Source organism: Zootoca vivipara, chromosome 14 (genome assembly GCF_963506605.1).
Source record: "Zootoca vivipara chromosome 14, rZooViv1.1, whole genome shotgun sequence".
Lineage (NCBI taxonomy): Eukaryota > Metazoa > Chordata > Lepidosauria > Squamata > Lacertidae > Zootoca > Zootoca vivipara.
Genome location: NC_083289.1, coordinates 43,353,205 through 43,380,321, shown reverse-complemented (window position 1 = coordinate 43,380,321; position 27,117 = coordinate 43,353,205). Strand labels below are relative to the sequence as shown.

Below are 27,117 nucleotides of genomic sequence, written 5' to 3'. Positions count from 1 at the left end.
CATGGTTGAGTAAGGGGATTGGAACCCGGGCCTCCCAGGTCCTAGCCTAGCACTGTAGCCATTACACGACACTTCCCACCACACATTATTATTATTATTATTATTATTATTATTATTATTATTATTTCACTGTTTCAACCCACATGCGAAAGAAGAGCTGCGACGGGCTTTGAGCCCAGACACCTCTCCTTCAGATTAGATGAATGAGGGAAAGCTTCTCCTCAGGGAATAGAAAACGAAATAAACTTTCGCGCCTTTTCTCCCGCGCTTTGCTTCGCGCCCCAAACCCGCGCGCCCCCGCCCCCAACGCGCACGCGTCGTCCTCGCGCGCTTCCTTCTTTCTCTCCCAAGCGGGCAACGAATGAGGAAGCTTCCCGCCTTCTCTCTCTCTCTGCCCCCCCCCCCCGCTGGCCAAGAGCTGAGAAAGCCGTCACGCGGGCTTCCGAACCAACCGACCAATCAGAGCGAAAGGCCTCCACGGCGCGCGCTCCCTTTGCCCCGCTCTCCCACGCCCCCTCCCTCATCGCAGCTTACCCGGCTCAGCCTTTTAAGAGCGCGCGAGCCGCTTCGTAGGCGCAATCCTAGTTTGCTGTCTCTTGCAACGAGTTGCTGCTGGGCGTTGCAAGATTTTTTCGCTCCACACTTTCTTCCCCTGCGAAGAAAAGTGCTTCCCCACGAGGAGAGACGCTTGCTGGGCGCTTCCCACCCCCAAGAGCTTTCCCGGGCCTGGCAGCCTCTTCCCCGCAACCCCATGCTGAGCCAGTCCCCCCGGCAGTAAGTTAGCGCCCCACCCCACCCCACCGGCCGGCATGCTGCTGCCTGTCTTAGCGGGGCTCGCTTTCTCCGCGTGGGGGGCAGCGGGCGCCCAGGAGAGCCCCCCGGGGAGCCGCTTCGTGTGCACCTCGCTGCCTCTGGATGCCGCCAACCCGGGCTGCCCGCTGCCCCCCATCCCCATGCAAGGGGGCGGGCTGCTGCCCCCCGAGGAGGAGCTGAAGGCCACCGTGCTGCAGCTGCGGGAGACGATCCTGCAGCAGAAGGAGACCATCGGGAACCAGAGGGAGGCCATCCGCGAGCTGACCGCCAAGCTCGGCCGCTGCGAGACCCCCGACGGCAAAGCGGGCACGTGGAGGAAGGAGTTCGGCAAAGGCAAGGACACCATGGGCGACTTGCCCCGCGACCCCGGCAAGATCATCGACCAGCTCAGCCGCACGATGCAGACGCTCAAGGATCGCCTGGAGAATCTGGAGGTGAGGACGGGGAAAGCGGGCGGAGACAACCGAGTGGGGTGGAGGGAGCTGTCCGCGGTGCTGAAAGTTTGCCCCCGACTTCGCCGAGCAGGGACGGCAGCCAGTTGGCGGTAATGGATAGCGGGGAGGGCTCTGTGCCGAGCGGGAGCTGTCTGTGGTGCTGCAAGGTGGCCTCTGGTACTGGGATGCCAGCGCACCCCGTTGGGGGTGATTGACAGGTGGCAGCTACCGCAGGTGCGGGGTGGGAGCTGTTCTGGAGCTGTCTGTGGTGCTGAAAGAGAGTCTTCTATCTCTTTCTGGAAAAGAGAGCAGCATCCTTGTGGGGGACTGATGCCAGGTAGCTAGTGTTTTGTTTGAAGGTGAGAAAGTGAGTTTGCCTTTGAAACTTCACTCTTAGGGAGTAGTAATAGGGATAAAACCACCTATTGTGTGTCCAGGGTGCTGAAAATTTGCTACCGGTGTGGGAAGGTCCTAAAGGGGGCAAGCTAGACTTATGCTGCAATCCTAAAAGTAAGCCTTACTAAGGAGCAAGCACCACAGGGCACACTGGAATTTACTTTTTTAAAGTAGGCATTGCATTGTAAGAATCAATGAGTTCAACTCTAACCCTTCCTCCACAGAGTTGAAGGCAATATACTGTATATATATATATATAGGAACATGGGAAGCAGCCTTATACTGAGGCAGACCATTAGTCCAGCTAGTTCAGTATTGTCTGCACTGACTGGCAGTGGCTTTCCAGGGTTTCAGAAGGAGGGAGTCTCTCTCAGACCTATTTGGAGATGCAGCAAATTGATGCAGCTACTGCTTTCTCATGCCTCTCTCGCTTTCTTTATCCCTCTGTGACAGTCGTAGGCTGAAATACATTGACTAGTCCCAAGGTAATCCACAAAGCCTCCTCAATCTACCAAAATCCCCTCAATCTACACCCCAGGCTCTAACCACTATACTATACACCCCAGGCTCTAACCACTATACTATACTAGCATGATGGCTAAATGGAGCCTCCATACCTCTGAATACCAGTTGCTGGAGGAGGCAACACCTGAGCATGGCAATAGCCCCTTTGCCCTGTTTGGAGGCTTGCCAGAGGTGGGTGGTTGGCCAGTGCAAAATGTTGAGCTCGATCCAGCAGTGCTATTCTTATACTGCTGCATAAATAACCTACACATTCTACTGAGTAGTTGTAGTTATATTTGATATTATCCCATCAAGAAGTGCCCAGATCCCATTATAGCATCTATGCAACCTTCATTTTCTTAAAAATAGTCTATTGCTGTCCATATCCAAAGAATTGTGTGAAATATCTTCATTCCTAGTTTATGTGTCTGGTCCATTCTATAGTATGGTGCTGTCCCAAGTTCAAATACCAGGTCATTGGTTTGGGAAGAACTCCATATTTATACCTGCCTCTCTTCTTTTTTGCCATTTTCTTCGCCATTCAACATTTGTAACCTATAGTTTCATCTTCTAGGCAGCTGAAGGTGCGTCTCTCCTTAGGGGATTGTTGTCACCCGCTAAATATATATGTCGTAGATTATCAGGGGAGCAATTAGTGAAGTTTCAGCCTTCTGGGACACCGCAATAAACAGGCTTCATTTCCCAGAAACTCTTAGTCATTGTCTCATCTTTAATGGGATTCTTTTTTAAAAAGAAAGGCTGCTCAGGTTTTATGTAAATCACTTTCTTGAACTTCTATTTTATAAAAGGGGAACTTTATGATCACATTAGGCAGAGAAGCTATACTTTAATCCAGGCATAAGATGGAGAATATGAAGGGGAAGTGAGATTCGGAATTGGTCGATTTATTAGAAATCCAAAGAAATAAAATGCAATGCCCTGGTCCTGTGAAAATTGATTGCAACAAGTACAAACTACAGAACTGGTGTTTATGAGGTGCCATTTCCCCCAATGGAAGCACAAAAAGGTATAGCTTTTCTGTGTGTGCTTACCAATAAAATGGATTGAGAGCAGATTTGAGGGTTTTATTTCCCTGCCCTGGTGCTTTTCATTTCTTTTTCTTAATCTCAGCCTCAGCTAAGAACATAGTTGCTTAAGAGGTTGCAGTGTAACACTGACATCCTAGATAATGTGTCCTTGGCATATGGTGCCACATAAGAACATGAGGGTTTTTATTTTGTTTTAAGTGTTAAATGCCGGTCCTTCTTCTCAACTGTTTAACTATACAACCAACCACAAAGACAATTGGAATGAATGAGACAGTATTTTGGATATTATTATTATTATTTATTATTAGATATTATTATTTTAGATATTATTATTTTTCAGCTCAGTGGTCACTGATGCTTAAATATTTATGCAAAGTATACAGTATCTCCTCTCCCAATCCAGCTGTCATTTTGAAGGACATAGTTGAAAGCTTTTTGTAATCAATGCAGAATTCAGTGTTTGAAGCAGCTCTTACATTTGCTTGAAGTGCTGTCAATGTATAATGAAGTCTCATAGTAATCAAATATCAAGGATATAACTGTTAAGGACAAGTTTTTCCCCTTCCTCTTTGGAAAACAACATTATCAGTAAGGTGCATCACCTTTGGAAATGCTAGGTGCTTTGTTTGGTTACCTGTGGGACACAGTGAGGCAACCTGTGGCCCAGAGATCACAGGTATCCCCACTGTTTCATTTTATTTCTTTATTTCTTTTTTACTATAACATTGAATAAACATAAGGATGGATGAGCTCAGTAACATCAGGCCTATAAAAATGTAAATAAAATGGCTAGCAGCAATGCTTTTATTGCGCAGTTCAAAAGCATCCTCGTGAACACTACAGTAAAAGGATTCAAAGAGTTAGCCATTCAGTGACAGTTTACACAAATTTATCTGCATTTCCCAAAATCACATGTCTAGATTGGCATGAGACCTCTGTTGCATGTGCCAGAAGCATTTAACAATTGTTCATGCAAAGAAGGTTTAAAGCTGGCAGCTAATGCCCCTGTGGGAGCTATTGCATGCCACCAAAGTCACACATTTCCCCCCAAACATACCTGCATAGAAGTGACGTCACTTTCTGTAGAATGGAGTGGTTTAAGAGTTATCAGCCGTCCATTTGTAAGTAAACCAGTGTCAAAAAGTTAACTTCTGGGCTTAACTGAAAGTGTTGGTTTGACCCAGTGGTAGCCAATATGATGCCCTCCAGGCAGCGTTCGAAATTCGCCAGGCACTAGGTGCATTTTCTACCTGGCTATCAGCCACTTGTGACCACGTGAAGATGCTTGGGGCACCAGGATGGCACCTGATGTCTCTTCATGCCTCGGGATCCTTGGATCCTGCCTGTTCACGCACACTAGCAACACAGCCTGTAGAAGTCAATCCATTATATTTTATCTGCACAATCGGAATGAATTTTTGGAACTAAAAAGTTGTTTTGAAAAATATGACTTTCGAGCCATCTGGCCCAAACATGGCAACTAGGCATTCTATTTTAGTGACTGTAACCCTGGTTTAAGGAGCCAATTGGCTCCGAGCTTATATATCTGAGTTTTTAACACTGCCTCCAGATGTTTTCAGCTTCCAGCAGCTGCAACCAGCATGGAGACCTATATATTTCCAGAAGTCCTTTTCCCACAGCTGATCTCTGTATTGATCGCTGAATTGCTCTTTTAGAGCATGAAGCCAGGTCATTTCTAGCATTGCTTCATCTTTGCAGGGTATCTTTGCCAAGACCTCCATTTCTGCTTTCCTAAAAGAAGGCTAAAACTTTATTTATTCCAGCAACCCTCTACTGTTGTCAGAATGAGATCTGTAAGGTCTGTCTGTTGGGGATGCTAGTGTGGAGTGCTTTAATTCATTGTTTTGCAATGCCTGTTTTATTTATGGCATAGCTCATCTCCCCACCCTCACTTCTAGTTTTTTTATTTTTTATTTAAAGGAGATGTATTTTTCAAATGTGAACTATTACTGCATTATAAATTGGAATTTGAAATAAGGCGGTGTTCCTAATCATGCTTATTTGAATATTAACAGTGTTGCATCCAATGCTATTCCTACTCATAGTAGACTTCTTGAAATTAATGGGAATGACTCCCTTGGGGTACTGTTAATCAGCTATTGGATGAAGAAGGGGGAATTGAATCCTGCTGCTCTCTTCCTTCCTGCCTAAAAGGCTGATCTGTGGAAATCCAGCTTTTTAAAGAGAGGGTGGTTTACCAGGTTCTCCTTATACATCCCCGGCTGTTAGATCACGGAGGAGAAATGTACACACGTCTCGCATTTGCATACATAGTTTCCCCATACAGTGGGAGATATTAACTCAGAAGCTCAGTTTTTGCTGCTTATGCTTGACTTCTAGCTGCCCTGGGGCATCTGAGAAGATAATATATTATTAGTGCCTGGTTAAGTTTAATAAATGAGAATTGTGGTGTTTTGTTTTGTTTCCCCCTTGTCCCCTCCTTTATAGCATCAGCTCCGAGCGAACGTGTCCTATACAGCGCTGCCTCACGATCTCCGAGAGATGCTTCAGAGGAGGCTGGGAGATCTAGAGCGCCAGCTTTTAAGCAAAGTGGCAGACCTGGAGAACGAGAAATCCCTGCTTCATAATGAGACTTCCACCCATCGGCAAAGGACAGAGGCAGCCTTGAACGCCCTTCTTGAAAGGGTTTCTGAACTAGAAAGAGGTAATAATGAAGGCTAATTTGCATCCTCCTTCGTATATTCCGGCGTGGATTTATTTCTGTTTGACTTGTTGACTCAGCAGGAGCTCAGATGTCCTGCAACACCCCAGTCCTATGTATTGATTTAGGGTGCAGTGGAGCAGCTTGTATTGCTGGTAGTGGATGGGGACAGCAGTTCCTGCATTGGTCTGAATCTAAGCTGAATAAATAAATAACAGAATAAGGGCATCCTGAGTGCAGACTTATACACACCTTTGGACGATGGGTTTGCAGTAACTCCGCTGTTGGAGGCAACATGTCTCTGAAAACTGGCTTCCGGAAACCACAGGAGGAGAGACTGTTGTCGTGCTCAGGATCTGCTTATGAGCTTCCCAGTGGGGCATCTAGTTGGCCACTGTTAGAACCAGGGCTGGATTTAGGTTTGATGAGGCCCTCAGCTACTGAAGGTAATGGGGCCTTTTATATGCTCAGCTGCAGCGGTTCCTATTTATCTACTTGCATTTTGACGTGCTTTCGAACTGCTAGGTTGGCAGGAGCCACATATATTCTATATGGTAATTTATGGACCCACAGGACCCAGGTGGCGCTGTGGGTTAAACCACTGAGCCTAGGGCTTGCTGATCAGAAGGTTGGCGGTTCGAATCCCTGTGACGGGGTGAGCTCCCGTTGCTCGGTCCCAGCTCCTGCCAACCTAGCAGTTCGAAAGCACGTCAGAATGCAAGTAGATAAATAGGAACCGCTACAGTGGGAAGGTAAACGGCGTTTCCATGTGCTGCTCTGGTTTGCCAGAAGTGGCTTTGTCATGCTGGCCACACGACCTGGAAGCTATAGGCCGGCTCCCTCGGCCAATAATGCGAGATGAGCGCGCAACCCCAGAGTCGGTCACGACTGGACCTAATGGTCAGGGGTCCCTTTACCTTTACCTTTATGGACCTAATAGGTCTCTAAAGCCATTTGCACATGTTGCCATGCAACCAGTCCATGCAGAATGTAGACACTCTATATATAGAAATGAGCAAACCAGTGATATTTTAGGGAGCCGGCTAGCAGGTGGGGCCCATGACTTACATCATAGGAGCCTACACAACACAAAACACTGTTGCTGTACGTAGGTTTTATTTTATTTGTTTTTTTTTATCTTATATTTTGGAAACGTACATCCGGTTTTTTTCCTTTAATTTTTTGGGGGCCCCCAAGAGAGTGGGGCCCTAAGCTATAGCTTGTTTAGCTTATATGTAAATCCGGCACTGGTTAGAACAGGATGCTGGGCTAGTTGGCCGATGGCCTGATCAGACAGGGGCTCTTCTTCTATTCCTGTGTTTATGTAGCACCCCCTGTTGTTCAGTGCAGAATCTGCAATGCAGGATGCAGCTGACGTATCCCTGGCCGGTGGTTGTACAGCCCCTCCTTAAACACACCCAGTGAAGGAGAGCCCACCACCTCCTGCTGTCAAAAAGCTGTTAGGAAGCATCTCCTGATGTTCGGCTAAAACCTGCTTCCTTCCCTGCAGTTGACACTACTACAACTTGGTTCTAGCTCTGCTCTCCAGAGCAGCAGATAAGAAGTCTGTTCCACCTTTGCATGGTTGGTCCTGTAGCTACTGCCATGTCTCCATCACTACATGGAATCCGTTCTCATGATCTCAAAGGGATGATGTCGAGCAAGGAAAGAGTTGACAGTAAGAGCTGTTCGACAGTGGAATTTGCTGCCCAGGAGTGTGGTGGAGTCTCCTTCTTTGGAGGTCTTTAAGCAGAGGCTTGACAGCCATATGTCAAGAATGCTTTGATGGTGTTTCCTGCTTGGCAGGGGGCTGGACAGGATGGCCCTTGTGGTCTCTTCCAACTCTATGATTCTAAGGAGGAAGTGGCTTCAATCCTGCACGATCCATTTCTGGCAATGGAATTCCTGCGGTCCCCCAGCACACTTTTCATTTGCAAAGCAAGAAGAGGCCTTGTGGATCAGGCTAGCAGTCCATCTAGTCCAGTGTTTCTCCAACTTAGATCCCCATTTGTTGTTGAACTACAACTCCCACCACCCCTGGCCACTGGTCCTGCTAGCTAGGGATTATGGGGGTTGTAGTCCAACAACAGCTGGGGACCCAAGTTAGAGAAATGCCGGGTCCAATGGTGGCGGCTTGTGTTGATTGGGACTGCTAGGGCGGATGGCAAGGAGACCAATAGCAGGCGGATCCAGAGCCAATGGCAGGCAATGACTGGTTGTATGCAAGAAGGCAGGTGGTGGCTGACTGAGGTCAGGCTGAGGTAGACGGGGCATTGTCCCACTCAATGTGGTGGACCAGCTTCCACTGTTTAAGAGTCTGTTTCCCATGGTGGCCAACCAGATACCTCCAAGGAAACCCAAAATCAGGGCATGAGGACAATACCCCTCTGCCATTTTGGCTCCCCAGCAGTTGGTATTCAGTGGTTTACAGTCTCTGAACCTGGAGAATGCATATAGCTGTCATCACTACATTGGTACCATATATTCCGGCGTATAAGACGACGCCCAACTTTTCCAGTTAAATATAGAGTTTGGGATATACTTGCCGTATAAGAAATACGACCTGGCGTATAAGACGACCCTCAATTTTTGAGAAGATTTTCCTGGGTTAAAAAGTAGTCTTATACACAGGAATATACTATACCTCGGTTGAAGTACACAATTGGTTCCGGAAGTCTGTACTTAACCTGAAGCATACTTAACCTGAAGCGAACTTTCCCATTGAAAGTAATGGAAAGTGGATCAATCCGTTCCAGATGGGTCCATGGAGTACTCAATCTGAAGCGTACTTAACCCGAAGTATGAGTGTAATTGGTTCCGGAAGTCTGTACTTAACCTGAAGCGTACTTAACCTGAAGCAAACTTTCCCATTGAAAGTAATGGAAAGTGGATTAATCCGTTCCAGGTGGGGCCGCGGAGTACTTAAACTGAAAGTACTCAAACCGAAGCATACTTAAACCGAGGTATGACTGTAATAGCCACTGATAGACTCTCCTCCTCCATGAATTTGTCTAATCCCCTTTCAGAGCCATCTCAGTGGGTGGCCATCACCACCATCCTGTGGCTATAGCACAAGTCTGTCCATGTAATGCAGAGAAGCAAGTCCCATTGGATTCAGCAGGGCTTATTGTTTGCAGGATTGCAGTCTAACTTTTAAGTGTTGTGTGAAGTAGTACTGCATTTGTTTGTCCTGAACCTCCTATCAGTTTAATTGGTAGACAGAGGAAGAGAGAGGTACTTGCTCTACGTCTTCTTTGCCTTTGAGCAAGCTGTGAAATGAGACAAACTTCCCTTTTCTTTTTTGCTTTTAATTAATTGCTGAATGTCACTTCTGCTCACTCCACAGACCTTGGGGCAAGCATGTCCTGTCTCAAATGCGCAACCTTTACTGTGGATTACTCCTGGAGCCACTGGGGGACACTCTTAATCCTAATCATTTAATCAGATCCTTAGATTTAATTACTGGGAAACAGCACACTTGGCCAGAGTTTGTGTATTTAAATTTCAAGCACACATGGCAAGGGAGGAATAACACGAAACTGTCTGCATAATCATTTCCCCTTTCCTTTCCCCCCTGTTTTTACAGAGCAAGAGTGTGTGAATTGTTTAAATATAGATTCTCTTTAAATGATATTTATAGTATTAAGCAAGTCTGGATCAAGGCTTGTTCAGGCAAATTAATGATTGCACCTCCGAGTTGTGCCAACGGATGCATTTTGTGAAGGTTAAGCCCCAGCCTTTGCAGAAGCCAGGTTGCACATATCTGGGCATGCCATTACTCTTATGGGGAAAAGGGTGCAAATGTTCCTTAAAATAAATCTCCAGAACTCATAAGCATCTCTGGTTTCTTTTTTGTGTTGTTCGTTGTTGTTGTTGAACAAAAGCAGGGGAATCTTCATTTGGATGTTTTGGAGATATGGGAAGTCTAGTGATAGGAAGAGAGAAGGCTCCTGTGCTCCTGTTCTGCTTTGCAACCTTCCCAAATGCAATTCAATGCCTCCCTAAAAGCCATTCTCTTGGTCCCACCACCTTCGCAGGCATGTTTTGCGAGGACATGAGACAGGGCCTTCTTGGTGGCTGCTCCCAGATTGTGGAACTCCCTTCCACAAGAGGCTAGGCTGGCCCCCCTCTGTGCCTCCCTTTCACTAGTAGACAAAAGATTTGTTTGTTCTGACAGATCTTTGGCCACTAACTGACTGTTTTGGCAGGGTCTTCTATGGCTGGATGTTCTACTTTGTGTGTGTGTGTGTGCTTTTCAATGTTTTTAAGGGTTTGCAGTGCTCTTTTTTAAAATACAGTGGTACCTTGGTTTATGACCATAATCCATTCCGAAGGTCCGTTTGTAAACCAAAACAGGTCATAACCCCAGGCGTGCTTTCGCCAATGGGGCCTCCCCCCAAAAAGGGTCGTAAGCAAAAAAATATCTTCGTAAACAAAAAAAAATGTTCCTAATTTTAAAAAGGGTTGTAATAAAAAAAATCCGCAAACCGGAACGCGCACATCTGGGTTTGAATTGATCATAATCTAAAATGATCGTAAACTAGGCTGTTCGCAAACCAAGGTACCACTGTATGGTTACTTACTAGCTTTTTAAAAAAAGAATATTGACAATCGTTGTGTGTTTTAATACACCGATTGTATTTGTTTTAAATCATGCTGTGCCCTCCCACTGGAAGAAATGTAAATCAAACAAATAAATTTGGTTGGCCACCGAGGGAATAGAATGCTTTAATAGATGGGCCTTTTATGAGATTCAGCTCAGCTCCTCTTATGGTCTTGGGGAATGGGAGACATCTTCTCAGGATGAAGTCCCAAACACACACTGTTGGAAATGACTTTCTGTGGAATGAAAAAAAGACTCAATGCCTGAGACTGAAATTAGATGTGGCGACGACGGACTAATGTGGTTCAGCCTAGCTCTGTCTCAGATTTGGTCCCAAGGTATGGTCTGATGACGTGTCAGTCCCACAACCTTGCTGAAGGTCTGGTCTGATGGGTGATCACTTGGGAACCAAGTGTGTTGTGTTGGCTTGGATTCTAATACAGTGTGTTTTTTTGTGTGTGCAAGGTTCCATTGTAAGAGCAAACGAGACAATATCTAAGGCCAGGGATTTGGATTGTGTCCCCAGATTGTGTCAAGCAAGTGAGGGGAACCTTTTGCCCTTTTGTCCCCATATGAACCAGCCCAAACTCTGAAGCCTTCAGCAAAGCCCCTTTTCCATGTGCACCCCAAGGGAGGTACAGAGGGTGGCCACACAAAAATTGGCTTTTTAAGTGGTGCTCCATCCCATTTCTGGAATGCTTTCATCAGGAAGATGCACCTGACACCATGCTTGTCCATCTTTAGGCACCAAGACTTATTTTGCTTTGGCCTTTGGTAATTATGTTGCGTCCTATGGTAGTGGTCATATTTTAGTGGATTTGTGCTTATTAAAATGTCACTGGACGAGCGTTTTGTGTATTTTGTAGTGCTTATTTTTTATTTTTTTCTGGTTTTAAAACATTTTTAGGTGCTGTGTTTTGTCAAATAGCTTTTTTCTTTTGTATGAACAACTGATGTAAATACAATAAATGATAATTATATATTGCATATAATTGCAATGGTTAATATTAGGAAGAACTTCCCGACAGTAAGAGCTGTTTGACAGTGGAATTTGCTGCCAAGGAGTGTGGTGGAGTCTCCTTCTTTGGAGGTCTTTAAGTGGAGGCTTGACAGCCATCTGTCAGGAATGCTTTGATGGTGTTTCCTGCTTGGCAGGGGGTTGAACTGGATGGCCCTTGTGGTCTCTTCCAACTCTATGATTCTATGATTTACATTACATTATATATAAATACTCCACCTTTGTTCCCCAAAGCTTAAGTCATTATACATGGTTCTTTCCCACTTGCCCCATTTATCCTCACAACAGTCTTGTGAGGTAGGCTAGCCTGGAAGATGGTGGCTGGACCATTGGTCATGGTGGCTGGAGCTGATGGGAACTGGAGTCCAGCCACATCTGGAGTTCCGCAGGCTCTCTAACTCTGTACACAGGAGGTCCTCCTGTGTAACTACAGCTCCCATAATCTATGACCATTGGCCATGGTGACGGGGACTCATGGGAACTGGAGTCCAGCACCATGTGGAGAGTCATGAATTTCCCATGCCTTCTTAAACATCTAAATCACACTGACCCTTTATATGGGGACAGGGCCAGCGTTAAACAAACAGCTCGGTTGGCTGCTGCATCCAGCTTGAACCCATAGCTGCCAAGTTTTCCCTTTTCTCGCGAGGAAGCCTATTCAGCATAAGGGAAAATCCCTTAAAAAGGGGGATAACTTGGCAGCTATGCTTGAACCTGAGTAAACATGTTGGGAATCAGGTTGAAATGGACACGCTGATAAAAAATTATCAGAACCTTTCATCCAAGGTGAAAGGCAGCATGCAGTGAAAATGTTCATCTTCTCCCCAGGGACACGTGCTGTTCACAGCTGGGTTTTAACCTCTTAAGAGGGTGGCAATGCATTCATAGAAAGAGCCTCCAGCGGCTGCTGCAGAACTTGCAACCAAATACAGTTAATGGGAAAGTGAGTCTGAGAAAGCTGCAGGATAACTGCTGCAAAATCAAATCCCCAGGTCTTTAAAAGCAGTCAAAAAGCTATTTTAAAAAAGCTGACCTGCTAGATTTCTTTAAAAGCAAACCATTTGGGACCGGTAGTGTCGAGATCTGCCGGAAATTGCCACATGCAGTCTTGATGTAAGTTACCTATATCCCCAGTCTAAAAAACACATTTATGGCAAAATCTGATGCATAGAAATCAAAGGCTTTGTGTTCTGTTTCATTGCAAATGAATGCGCTTGCCAATTTCTTTCATATATACATACTACAGAGGAAGGAAGGAATAAAACTCAAAGTGATGTTTTTTTAATTAAAAAGAAGGCAGCCATTCACCGGTAAGCACAGAATCAGAACGTCTAATTAAATGAAGATGCCATTGCTCAGTGGCAGAACACATACTCTGCAGAGGGTCTTGACTTCAAACCCCAGCATTTCTAATTAAAAGGAGCAAGCTGCCTGAGACCATAGGGGCCACTGCCAGTCAGAGTATGTAATACTCAGTTAGATGGATAAAATTGTCAGAACTGGTACAAGGCAGCTTTCCATATTTCCAATCCTGACCCAAACAGCCTACAGTCTGCGATGTTTGCTTCAGGGACTCAGGCAAGGGATATCCTTTCAACACCTGTGGCATGACGCCCAATAATCTCCACATACCCCAGAGGAGATTGCAGTAAATGCTGCTGTCCACCAGAAGCTGCTCTCTGGGTGAGACCGAGCCATTTCGTTAGCTTCCTGGCAGGTACGTTGCTGTTGCTTACCCAGGAGGGATGGAGGCAAGGCAGCAGAGAGGTTGTTACAGTGCAAATGCATTTGCAGGGTGCTGGATTGGCTCTGCTGTTGTGTTTGCACTGCACCAACCTCCCCTCCAACTCACCCACCCCTCTTCTGGTAAACAACAGTGACCCACCTGCTGAGGAGCTAGCATGGTGCCGCTGCCCCCCTCAACAAGGCAGTTCTGTGATGCCTGCTATCTATTTTCAGATAGACATGTGGAACTCACAACAAAATAATACACTTTACAGTATTGGTCACCCAGCCATGCTCTTTTTTCAAGGTTACTCCATTCCATTCATACTCCTGCCCGATCTCCCAGTCAGTTAGCATTCCATGCCTACTGAGCATGCTCAGTCCTCACTGGGCTTCCATAGAGCTTTCCTTTCCCTACAGATTTGTTATACTTTTGTTGTATGGGTTGGCTTTCCCTACCTACAAATTTGTTGTACTTCTGCAAATCTTGGGGTCCTCCCAAGCCTGCTGATACTGCCCTCTTGTGTGTGGGTGATGCTGTTTTGGCTTCAAAAGCAACAGCCCTTACAGCTTGATAGGTTCAGCGCAGCTTCTTAACCAAATTGGAATAAGTGGGTTTTCAGAGACCCTGTAAAATGCAGCACTTGTTGTTGTTAGTCCTGTTATTAATTTATATAAATCTTATTGCCAGAAAAGGCTTCTTAAACAGTATTCAAGTATAAAAAGCAATTCCACAAGCATTAAAGTATAAACATCCACAATGAAAATACACAATAAAATGACCCCATTCAAACTTTCAGATACAGGGGTCACCAATGAAAACGTGCTTTCTCCTGTCACATACATCCTGAAGATCCATACAGTAGTACCTTGGGTTACAGACGCTTCAGGTTACGGACTCCGCTAACCCAGAAATAGTACCTCGGGTTAAGATGAGATGAGAACAGAAATCTCGCGGCAGCGGGACGGCAGCAGCGGGAGGCCCCATTAGCTAAAGTGGTGCTTCAGGTTAAGAACAGTTTCAGGTTAAGAACAGACCTCTGGAACGAATTAAGTTCTTAACCAGAGGTACCACTGTATTTTATGTATTAATTTTAGACACTTAATATTTCAGGGGGGAAACTTTCTGCACAGGGGTGAAGAAAGCACGCTTCTTAGTTTGCTTTCAGAGCTCTTGTTTAACTTTTATGCAAATGTGATTTACTGATTGATAGGTAAACCAGGTAAAACTTGTGCAATGAATCAGCTTCTTTATTTGAGTGACCTCCCTGCAATTTACATGGGTAACCTTGTGTCCTTTGGGATATGGCTGTAGGTACCAGCGCCTTCAAGTCGCCGGATGAATTTAAAGTCTCCCTCCCTCTCCGCACCAACTACCTGTATGGGAAGTTCAAGAAGACATTGCCTGAGCTGTATGCCTTCACTGTGTGCTTGTGGCTGAAGTCGAGTGCCTCTCCGGGAATAGGGACACCCTTCTCCTACGCTGTCCCTGGGCAAGCTAATGAAGTGGTGCTGATCGAGTGGGGGAACAACCCCATTGAGCTGCTCATTAATGACAAGGTGAGGAAAGACTTACCTTCCAGTGAGCCAGTGTGGTGTAGTGGTTGAGAGCAGTGGACTCGTAATCTGGTGAACCGGGTTCGCTTCCCCACTCCTCCACATGCAGCTGCTGGGTGACTGTGGGCTAGTCACACTTCTGTGAAGTCTCTCAGCCTCACCCACCTCACAGAGTGTTTGTTGTGGGGGAGGAAGGGAAAGGAGAATGTTAGCTGCTTTGAGACTCCTTAGAGTAGTGATAAAGTGGGATATCAAATCCAAACTCTGTTCCTTTTGAGAATCCCATTTCTTTCCATCAGCCAAGGCAGGGGAAAAAAGAACTCCTGCTGTGCAACAGTGAAATGTTCGAGGATTAAGCTCTGCTGCACCGTAAGATGTAACAGAGTTTAATCCTGCCCTGGTAAAATAGTAGAGCAATTCTTCATTCAGTCTGGAGGGTCAATGCATTTGAGCCCCATTCTTGTTAAAACCATAAACAGGCATATGGACTGTCTTGGCACATGGCCCCTGGGACGGCAATCCTGTGCACCCCTGCTCCCTAGCAAGTAACATTGAACTGAATGGGACTTGTTTCCAAGTAGAGATGAGCCAACTGCTTTCTCGTTTTTTACCTAATCTTAAGTTCTCCACACCTTTACATCAGTTTGCATAAAATAAAATAAAAACCCTCATGGAAATTCATTAGCATTTTAGTGCAAATATCTCTTAATAGGGACATTATTTGTATGCAATTTTGCCTAATGCACACATTTTGCAAAGCAAATTCTGCTAATATGGCACATTTTTGCACGTTATTTTCACCGGTGTACTTTGGTACCCATTACTTGTCTGCAGAATTGCACTACAAAGAAAGGTGGATTTTGAAAGATGGCTGTGTTTCATTCTGCATATTGTTTTGTAAAGTGAAGATTTGGGAGACCACATGGCGTTTACTTGCTTGCAAAGGGAAGGATGAGGCTCCCAGACTTGCACTGATGCGAGTTCGCCCAGTTGATTGATCAGGTTGTAAAGCTGCAGTTCTTGAATTACTTTGCCGGTAGAAGCTCCTTTCACCAGAGTGTGGCTCGTTGGCTTGGCCGCTTTAAAATTAGGCTGTAAGTCACGTAACAATTAATCAAGTCAGCAAGCGACCTATTACAAATGTGGTCAAAATAAGGCTCTGTCAGAAGGAGAAATGTGTTTGTGTGTAGCTGGGGAGGGGAGGAGAAAGGGCCTGTTGTTCTGTGAGATGCATTGTGGTAGTCTCATAAACATCGAATCCCTGGGAGCGTTGTAAGAGGTTGCTAAGAGACATATGCATCATTCAGAATTTGCCACAGTTCATAATATATGCACACAGGGCTTCATCAGCCTCCAGGTACAAAAATCAATTCTACTAGGCAATTCTAAAGGAAAAAGTATTTAAGCCTGTTCAGAGGATATTGCTGTTACCACTGGGGAGGTCCAATGATTCCAGATAGAAGGAATTGTAGAATCATTGGAAGCGAACCAAACGTCGTCTGGTCCACCCCCCCTGCAGGGCAGGAATCTCAGCTAAAGCATCCCTGACAGATGGCCACCCAACATCTGCTTAAAAACCTTCAAGGAAGGAGAGTCTACAACTTCCCGGCAGAGTCTGTTCCACTATCAAACAGCTCTTACTGCCAGAAAGTTGTTCCTGATGTTTGGTTGGAATCTCAAACTAAATATTTATGGAACCGAGGACAAGAGTTTCCGTGACAGACTGTATGTCAGGCCTTTTCACTTTCCAACACAAAATAACTGAGAAGATTACTGTATTTTTCCGTGTATAACATGCCACTGTGTATAAGACACCCCCTATTTTTGGGGACTCTAAGAAAATGGGGGGGAGATTGCCCCTGTGTATAAGACTAACCCCCCATTTAACATTATTTTTTAGTAAAAAAAACCCCTAGTCTTATACACGGAAAAGTATGGTACACTCAAACCTCGGTTTGCGACCGCTTCGGTTTCCGACCACCGCGGACTCAGAAGTGTTTACATCTGGGTTCTGTGGCGCTCGGATGCGCAGAAGCGATCTGCGCAGCAGGAGCGACGAACTTGGGGAGTGACCGGCTCCCCGGAACCAATTGTGGTCGTAAACGGAGGTATGACTGTATTTCTTCGTCAGACCAATGGCTTATCTAGTCTAGCATCCTGTTCCTCCTGCGGCCAGTAGATGCCTATGGGAAACCTACAAGCAGGATTGACTGCAACAGCACTCCCATCCACTCATGATCCCCAGCATTCAGTGGCATAGGAACCTGTGTTACGCTGCGTCAGACCTTTGGCCTATCTAGCTCAGTATTGCCTACACAGACTGGCAGCAGGTCTCCAGGGTTTCAGGTGGGGCATTTTCCCCAGCCCTACCTGGAGATGCCATTGGGGATTGAACCTGGGACCTTTTGCAGATGCTCTGCCACTGAGCTGTGGCTTTTCTGCTTCTGATACTGCAAGCAGCGCATAGCCATCATGACTTCTCTATGAATGTGGCCAATTCCCCTTTAAAGCTTTCCTAGTTGGTGACCCTTGGCTGCAGTTTTTGATGGAGAGTTCCATAATTGGGCTATGCGCTGTGTGAAGAAGCACTTTATTTTCTCTGCCCCGAATCTTCCAACATTCACCTTTAAAGGATGACCTCTGGTTGTGCAGTGTAAAACTGGCTGGAGGTGTCATGGAATTCTACTCAGTATTGGTCCAGAGCAGAACTCCAATGTATAGTTAGCAGAGTAAAAACTTAAAACACATTGCAGGATCCAGCAGAACTTTATTGCTACTGAAGGCAAAGGAGCATAACGGTCACAAATCCCATACATTCAGGACTTGCACTGTCCACAAGAAATCCAGTTGCAGCAGACTTAGCTTAAACTTACAGTACGTCTAAACCTCAACACTAAGCATACTATGTACAGAACACCACACCAGAAGGAAAAGAGATAGAAAGAGAAAGTGAAACCCAGGCTCCTTCTGGCCTTACTTTTATAGTCAGCATGACCTTGACAGAAAGAGATAACAGCTGTATTCAGCTTCTCTGAAGGAATAACGCAAACACCATGAACCTTCTGCTTGTTTCTTTCACACAGAGAAGCTTGCAAAACCCTCTTGAATTAATTAGAACAGGAAAGATCTCTATGCGTCAGATCAATATTTTTGCACTAAGAAATGCAAACTGCCAAGAGGGTTGTTCGGGAGGATGCACCTCCTTCTGCCCCCCTCACTAAGAACTCTGCAGTGTGTTAGTGTCCAGTCTTCACAACTCTTTTCCTTTAGGATTTGGGTTTCCTGAGGAATAGGCTCTTGTCACTCAGCAAACATGTCCAATGGATGCTGTCACTTTGGGATAAGCAGGGCAGAAGGCAGGGAAGCCAGCAACAGGAGGTGACGAGTCCATGACTCATTCTGGTTTTGTCCCCGTCTTCCTCTTTGCTGAATTCTACAGTTCAGCTTGATCCTGCTGCTTAGCATCTGTCTCTCCTCACTGACTGGACACATGTTGGAATTACCAAGCTTCGCCATAAAATATGAACCAAGATTCCTGTATAATGAGCAGCAAAATCCTGTTGTCTGTAAAATGGGAAAGTCCAGAGATTGCAAGCCATGTTTCCGCCCTAGCCAACCTTACCGTCTGTTCTTTGTAGAGGGCTTCAGCCAATGACAGAGACTGGCTCAGGATCAGTGTGGTCTGTGCCAATGGCAGCTGGTGCCCATTGGGGACTCCCAGGGATGAAGGCAAATAGGCCAGTGATGGGTAGAGTCAGTGGCCGGCAGAACCAATTCATTCTAGTTTTGTCCCCATCCTCCTCCTCGCTTCTACAAGGGGCAACACTGAGACTAAAGAGGAGGGAGCTGGCAGGCAGGGCCTCCACTTGGATTGGGTTCAGGTAAGAAGGCAGGCAAGAGAGGGTTGGCTGAAGACAGGCTGAGGTTGGTGGTGTAACATGCCATTCACCCACACAGACCAGCCTTTACTGGACAGGCCTGCACCCTTTGGGCGTAACGCTCCAGGCATCCACAATAACCTTTATTGTCTTCAACAGGTCGCCCAGCTCCCGCTCTTCATTAGCGATGGAAAATGGCACCACATCTGTGTGACGTGGACCACGAGGGACGGAATGTGGGAAGCTTTCCAGGATGGAGAGAAGCTTGGGACAGGGGATAATTTAGCTCCTTGGCACCCCATTAAGCCAGGGGGGGTTCTGATCCTTGGTCAGGAGCAGGTGAGTCGTGCAAGGTTGCTTATTCCCTCCCCTCCTTCCAAGAAATTAAAACAACAACAACAACAACAACAGGAACAATTGTCATCTCCATTCCTCTCCCATAGCTATAGTTCCCAGAGTATTTCAATGATCAATCACTCTTCAAAAGGGTACCTGAGAGTTTTAGCTATGTGAGGGGAATAGAAGGTCTCGTAACAACTCTCATCGCCCTTAAGAAACTACAGCTCCCAGAATTCTTTGGGAGAAGCCACGATTGTTTAAAGTGGTATCCTATGGTTTGAATGTTGCCTGAGAGGTACCTGCAGTTATCCTTTTTTATTGTGCATTCATGGAGTTGTATCCAATATTAGTCTTGCTCAGTGTAGATTTCCGGTACCAATGGGCATGGCTAATTTAGACCTATTGGTTTTCAATGGGTTTACTCTGAGTAAAGTATCATTGAGTGCAACCCTTGATGGTATCAGGGTGGGTATACATGATCCCACTTTCAATACAGTTTGCACCTATGAAAGCTTTGGTGCAGATACACTGCTTCATCATCAATCAGTGTGTGTCCTGCAACTTCCTGTTGGAATCCAGTAACCTTTTATACCACAAATGTCCCCGGGGTGTGTTTTCGGTTCTGCTTTTGTTGCTCTGTAGTGCAAGAGTGTCCTGATGTGTGGCATGCAGAAGCATTGCATGCTAACGAATAAAGCAGAATGATGTGACCAGTATAAATCATAGAACTGTAGAGCTGGAATGGACTACTGCAATGCGCTTTATGTGGGGCTACCTTTGAAGGTGACCCAGAAACTACAACTAATCCAGAATGCAGCAGCTAGACTGGTGATTGGGAGTGGCCGCCAAGACCACATAACACCACCGGTCTTGAAAGACCTACATTGACTCCCAGTACGTTTCCCAGCACAATTCAAAGTGTTGGTGCTGACCTTTAAAGCCCTAAATGGCCTTGGTCCAGTATACCTGAAGGAGCGTCTCCACCCCCAACGTTCTGCCCGGACACTGAGGTCCAGCACTGAGGGCCTTCTGGCAGTTCCCTCGTTGCGAGAAGCCAAATTGCAGGGAACCAGGCAGAGGGACTTCTTGGTAGTGGCACCCGCCCTGTGGAACGCCCTCCCACCTGATGTCAAAGAGAAAAACAACTGAAGGCAGTCCTGTTTAGGGAGGCTTTTAATGTTTAATAGATTACTCTATTTTATTTTTCTGTTGGAAGCCGCCCAGAGTGGCTGGGGAAACCCAGCCAGATGGGCGGGGTATAAATATATTATTATTATTATTATTATTATTATTATTATTATTATTATTATTATTATTAGACCCTGAGGATCATCTAGTCCAACCCCCTGCAATGCAGGAATAGGCAGCTGTCCCATATGGGGATCGAACCCTGCAACCTTGCCATTATCAGCACCAAGCTCTAACCAACTGAGCTATCCAGGCAGTGATGCACTGTTATTGCTTTAATGACCTGTTGCAGAAGAATACACCTGTCTTGTAAAAAACACAGTAGTTCAACTAAGTGCTATGCACAAAAAGTGTTTTAAAATACAGGTTCTGCCCACAATCTTGCAAATCAGCTATGGGAGAGACCAATATAGAAGGGGAAAGAAACATCCCCAAAGGGTGTGATTTTCAGCTGCAGAATGGCAGGGGGTAGGTGGGGAAGGGAGGGAGGAAGAACATAGGGAGCTGCCCCATACTGTGTCAGATCATTGGCCCATCTAGCTCAGTATTGTCTACACCGACTGGCAGAAGCTCTCCGCATTCCCAGCCTGACCTAGAGATGTCAGTGATTGAAACAGGGGGACTTCCTGCATGCAAAGGCCCTTGAGACTCTCCTTCCTCTTTTCCTGCTGGTTTTCTTTCTATAGCCTAGTACAGGCACCCCCAAACTTTGGCCCTCCAGGTGTTTTGGACTACAATTCCCATCATCCCTGACCACTGGTCCTGTTAGCTAGAGATCATGGGAGTTGTAGGCCAAAACGTCTGGGGGGCCGCAGTTTGGGGATGCCTGGCCTAGTGTCTTGCTTCCCACACTTCCCACACTTGTCAGGCAAATGTTTCTGGGAATCCCATAAGCAGTGCACAACAGCAGTAGTCCTTTGTGACGTCGCTGCCCAGCAACTGCAACTCATGCTGCCTGGGAACATGAAGGAACATGATCTGTCTTGTTATTTCTGGCCTGCTTTTTGAAGCCCGTACCCTGAGGCAGGTTACAACAAATCAATAAAACACCACATTAAAATTTGAAATTCAAAAGCATCTCCCGAGCTTTAAAATAACGGCAGTAGAGAAAAGTTATTAAAACACTGCACCATAGTTCATTCAACTAGGTGTTTGGAGCCTGCCTAAAGGCCAATGAGGAGGGACCAAACCAAACCTGGGGGTGGTATTCTAGGAATGCAGGGCCACCACAGGAAAGGCCCTCTTCTTCATCTTCTACAGGGAACACCTGTAGCTCATGGGTAGAGCATGTGCATTGTATGCAGAAGGTTGCCGGTTCAAATCCCTAGTGTCACCAGGAAGAGACCCCTGTCTGAAATCCCAGGGAGCAGCTGCCAGTCAGTGTAAACAATATGGGCTCAGTATAAGGCAGCTTCCCATGTTTCTGTGGTTGATTCTCCTCCGTCTCTTCCCCTCCTCCTGCTAATGTATTATAACATAAAAAACCTAACACATCTCTGACATATTGTCGACCATACCATATTTCTTTATTCTGTGTGTATTTCACCTTTCCACCAGGAAAGTGTCATGGTTCAAAGCAATATTTTACCCAAAGTGGGGCTTGAACCCACGACCCTGATACTAAGAGTCTCATGCTCTACTGACTGAGCTATCGAGGGCCTCATATAGGAATACATCAGTCTCAGTATGTTGCAAATGGCAACATCACACATGGTGCACGCACATAAAAGATTCATGGTTGCAACTGAACACAGTGAATAAATCATCATGCACATTCCTGATCTCACCATCCCTTGCAAGGGTACTGATTTCATTGTACTAATGAAGCTCATTGCATCACTATGGGACTCCCCATTCAATTCAATAGAGGGGCACCTCTACATGGGAAAATATGCATCCTCAGGAACAATTTATGTTTATTGGGGTGCAGTCCCCCCCAAAAAACCTGTGTTGCATTCTTGCATTGCAGGGGCTTGGACTAGATGACCCTTGGGGTCCCTTCCAACTCTACAATTCTATGATTCTATTTGTGACCTAAGGATCAACTGGAGGAGATACTAGAAATAGGAAACCAGAGTCCCTCAAGATGTTGCTGGACTACAACTCCCATCATCCTTGACCATACTAGCTGGGGCTAATGGGAGTTGGAGTCCAACAATACATAGGCCACAGGTCCGCCCCCCCCCCACTCTTGCTATTTAGGATTTGCATGCAGATGGCCCTAGATTCAATTCCTAGCATCTCCAGGTAAGTCTGAGAAAGGCTCCTGCAGTTTTTCCACCACCAGTCAAATTAGTCAATACTGATTTAGATGAACCAGTGGCTCGACATGACACTGAACAGCTTCCGAATCGAGAAAACCAGGCCTACAGTTTCTGCCTACGCAGAAGTAAGCTGCACTGGTTTCTCCCCCCCCCCCCCTCATTTTTGCAAGCATAACGATACTGATTTGGCCATCTCTTTGAAGGAGAGTCTTGAACTAATCCAAACTTTTGGTTTTCATTCACTTTAAGGACACTGTTGGAGGAAGGTTTGATGCAACTCAAGCTTTCGTTGGGGAGATGAGCCAGTTCAATATATGGGACAGAGTCTTGAAGCCTGAAGACATCATGAATATTGCTAACTGCTCCACCAACATGCCGGGCAACATCATCCCCTGGGTTGACAACAACGTGGATGTGTTTGGAGGTGCAGCAAAATGGCCCGTAGAGACGTGCGAAGAGCGTTTGCTCGATTTATAGCCATGACCATAACCCATTGAAGTGCCCCATTTTTCTTAAGACAATCTCTTGTGAGGTCTGATGCTCTGATGCCCCTATCTGCTTCCTTTAATTAGTGTTAATTTTAATTACCCCTTAGTAAACTCACTGCCAGGGTACCAGTGAGAGGCACAGTTCTCCACAAGTGCTTGCATCAGCTTCACTTAAATAGTTGGGAGGTGGTGTACAAGACAAGGGTTCCCAAACTGGTCTGCAGGCCACCAGTGGTCCATGAGCTTCATCCAGGTGGTCCATGACATGTCTGCAATAATGCCATTAAAAAAATCACACAACAACTAGCTCAGTGCACTGCAATTGCTAGAGCAGGCAGAACAACCCTTAAGTGGTTCACCAGGACCCTCAGCAATTTTCAGATGGTCCAGGGGTGGGGGAGTTTGGGAAGCATCTGTACACTGTTATGCCCTCAACGTGTCCATCTTTGATTCTGCTCAGCGGAGCTCCTGCAGAAGAGGTTTGTGGCCAATTCTGTCTGTTACTTGCATGGGTTCCTGGCACGAATTTCCAAAACCATCAAGCTCTCAGACTTGAGAGCAGTAGATAGTCCCATGTATCAACGTCCAAAGCTTACTTCTATCCCTCTGGCAGAAACCCCATGTCCCGTGCAAATACTTTGTCCCTGCTTAGTGACAGAATGTGTCCCCTCCTAACAGCACATGGTGTCAAATAAAGCACAAACGTCGTAGGGGTTAAGTGTAAGGACTTACATGCAATTTGGTCGTCGCAATAGATTCATGCTGTTTCCCACTGAAACTGTAATGCCCATCCCTGTGTTTGCAGTCAAATGGAGGCATGAGAGCACTTGTGGGGCTGAAGTGAAGGATGGGAAACGGGACGTTCCTTAAAGCAGGAGTGAATTACTTCCTGTGGCCCTCTGGGTTTCCCTAAATGGCCCTATGGAAATAGCACAAGGCCTTGTCTTTCTATTTTTGTGCCCACTTCAGGCTGTAGGCAGAGTTCCAAATTTCTGGAGGATCCCGTCATGTGAGAAGGAAACTGTGTCATGGAGAAAAGGGCTATTGATGGCTGCTAGCCACAATGGTTGTATTGTCCACCACTGGCATAGATGCAGGATGCCTCCGAATGCCGGTTGTTGGGGACCCCAAGTGGGGGGGAGAGAGAGGCTGCACTCAGGTCCCACTTTGGGGCTTCTTGCAATCTGCTTTGCCACCGTGGGAAGAGGGCTAGTGGCCTGATCCGGCAGGTGTGGGGGTGTGCGGGTGGAGTTCTCTGTGTAAGGCACAGGTTTATTGGGGAGTAATCCATCAAGTGATTTACCACAGGACCACAGGACCACTGGCGCCAGTCTGTCTGTTTACACATCTTCCTTGTTGGCATGAGTGATGTATGTGTTAATGGTTAATGTATTTTACGAGGGGAGAAATCCTTAATAAAGAAGAGCTGGGGCTGGGAGGAAAGTCAGCACTTCGCTTGGCACTTCGCTCAGAGCTCTCTCAGTACTTGTCTGTGTACTTTTTGCATCTGTCTCGCACCTTTGCCGGCTGGCTATTCCGACAGGCAGGCTCTGCTTATAGAACTCCAGCTTATCAGGGTTTTGGGTTTTTGTTGACCTTCCTTTCGCTTTTGATTTCCACATGCAAATTGTTGTTGTTGTTGTTTTTTAAAATACTAGCAGTATTCAAACATGTGGCATACGCAGCCTGCAGTCTGAAATGGTCTGTAGCACGAAGGGCAATATGATATTCTGTTTCTGCACTTCTGAATCGTATCAAGGAAGGGGTAAAATTAAATGTGCCTATTGCCCTGGTTCAATGGGACGGGGACTGGAACTTTGATGCAGGCATAAGCTGCCCTGTTCCCTGTTCTTTTTCCAGTGGAAGAAGCAGACCTGTGAGCTCACCCTACCTTTACGTCAGGTGTCCTCCTTTGCGACTAGGGATTGGGGGGGGGGAAAGAGATTTGATTCCCTTTGCACTTAAAGGGGAGCCAAGCTAATTCACACTTTCGGAAACAATCTACAAATTGAAACACAGCCGTCCTTTGAAATCCACTCTTCTCTGAATTTCGCAGCGCAATTCTCCAGCCAAGGAATGTGTACAGAAATGCATCTGCTAGGGTAAAGGATGCATAAAAATATTCCTATCACTGAAAACAACATTTGAAATGCATTATATTAGAGGGAATTGCTTTGCAAAAACATGTCTGTTGCACATACTAGTTGCATACAAACATGTATATTCAGAGGAATATGGTGGATTTTCATGAGGACTTTTTTTAAAAAAATGCAAAGCGCTGTGGAAAATGCGGATAACTTACTTTAAGATCGGAAGTGAGAGGCTGTGAGAGAACTAGAATTCTGCAGCAGTTTGCGGAATTGTTTTTTTAAATGCTCATGAAAATCCACCATTTTAGTGCAAATTTCTCCTAATAATCAAATTTTGGTATGCAGTTTTGATTCATGTGCACATTTTTGCAAGCAATTCCTCCTAATAAAAGGCATTTTGAATGCATTTGTTTTTGTGCACACTTTCCCCTAATATATGCATTTTTGTAAACGTTGGTTGGAGAACCCTATTGCAACATTCAAATAGCTGCAAAAGCTGTGTTTCGGTTATATTGTTTGGGAGGTGCGAATTTAATAGATTCGGCTTCAGATGAAAACTGAATTGGATTTCTCCACCATCCCTGGTTAGAAGTAAATCCAAATATGGCTATGACAGGTTGTGAATCTTGAGGAACGTTGCAGCCCTCCTTTCACACTTCCTCTTCAGAGTACATCATTTACAGTTGTTCTAAAGCCCTTAGGCAATAGTTAGGATCTCTAAGTAAACCCAGTCACAGAGAGAGCCCAAACCTTTGCTAACAGGATCCTGACCTCCCCTTTCCTCAGACTCCAGCCCCTGTGTTTTGGTAGTCGTTCCTTTAAATAAATAAATAAATAAATAAATAAAGCACTTTTTAAACGCTATGGTAACTTTGTCTTAATATTGCATCATTCAGGCCCTTAAAAAGCAAAAGATATGCACTATTTACATTGCAAAAAGTGTTGCTGTACCGCTGAGAAACGGGCAACACCTTTCTTGGTTTTGTTCTTGTGTGTGTTTGTGATGTAGTACAATGTATAGGAGTCAGTTTTGTGGTATGCCATTTCACTCCAGCCTCGCAGGAAAGTTTTAGCAGCAGCAGCACCTACCCTGGATTTACTCCTGAGTAAGCCCCTCTGAAATGAACCTTAGAAGGTGGTAGACTCTCCTTCCTTGGAGGTTTTTAAGCAGAGGCTGGATGGCCACCTTCAAGGATGCTGCAGCAGCAGAGGATTTCCTGCATCGGACAGGGGGTTGGATAAGGTTACATTTGAGGGCCAGTTGTGCCAAGAACTTGGTGGTGCCCTTCCGCAGCTCCCCGCCCCATTCATTTCAATGGAGGCTTGTGCAGGAGAGCTGTTCAAATGGATTGTGCCATGCATTTTTGTTTTTGTTTTTCATTTTATCTGACCAAATTTATATACTGCTTGATTGTAAATAGGACTTTACGAAAAACAAAACATTAAAATTTTCACCTTAGCAATTTTGATGGCGTTCAGTTTAGCCAGCAAGGGATCTGACCAAGGTCACCTCTCTCTCTCTCTCTCTCTCTCTCTCTCTCTCTCTCTCTCTCTCTCTCTCTCTCTCTCTCTCTCTCTCTCCCTCACTCCCTCTTTCTTTCTTTCTTTCTTTCTTTCTTTCTTTCTTTCTTTCTTTCTTTCTTTCTTTCTTTCTTTCTTTCTTGTATCCACTGCTAGTCCTAGGCTGTGTACACACTATACCTTTAAAGCTCATTCAAAGCACATTTCCCGCCACTACAAAGAATTATGGGCACTGTAGTTTGTTAAAGGTTGCTGGGAATTATAACACTCTGAAGGATAAACTACACTGCCCAGAATTCTTTGAGGGGATAAATGTGTGTATGCAGCCCTACACGGAATAGACCTGTTGAAATTAATGGACATGACAAACCCAGGCTCGTTAATTTCAATGGGTCACTTACTTAGAAGTAACCCTGTCTTCCTTTCCTCCAGGGCAGTTCAATTGTTGCTGGGGCTAAGGTTTTCTGATTGTATTCACATTTTCTGATGAATGTACTGGACGTCGTTTGCTGTGTATTTACATGGAACCCAGGCCTTCCTTCGTTCCTGATCCGTTACGCTCGCATC

At 45.7% G+C, this 27,117-nt stretch overlaps 1 protein-coding gene across 1 annotated transcript; it reads left to right on the top strand.

The window, feature by feature from the left end:
• The first annotated feature begins 633 nt into the window (after window positions 1-633).
• Window positions 634-26,480, top strand: NPTX2 (neuronal pentraxin 2). Its single transcript, XM_035131393.2, has 5 exons — window positions 634-1,247; window positions 5,666-5,882; window positions 14,541-14,785; window positions 18,820-18,999; window positions 22,701-26,480. The coding sequence occupies exons 1-5, from the start codon at window positions 810-812 to the stop codon at window positions 22,926-22,928; spliced, it is 1,308 nt and encodes a 435-aa protein (XP_034987284.1). The 5' UTR covers window positions 634-809; the 3' UTR covers window positions 22,929-26,480.
• The last annotated feature ends 637 nt before the right edge of the window (window positions 26,481-27,117 follow it).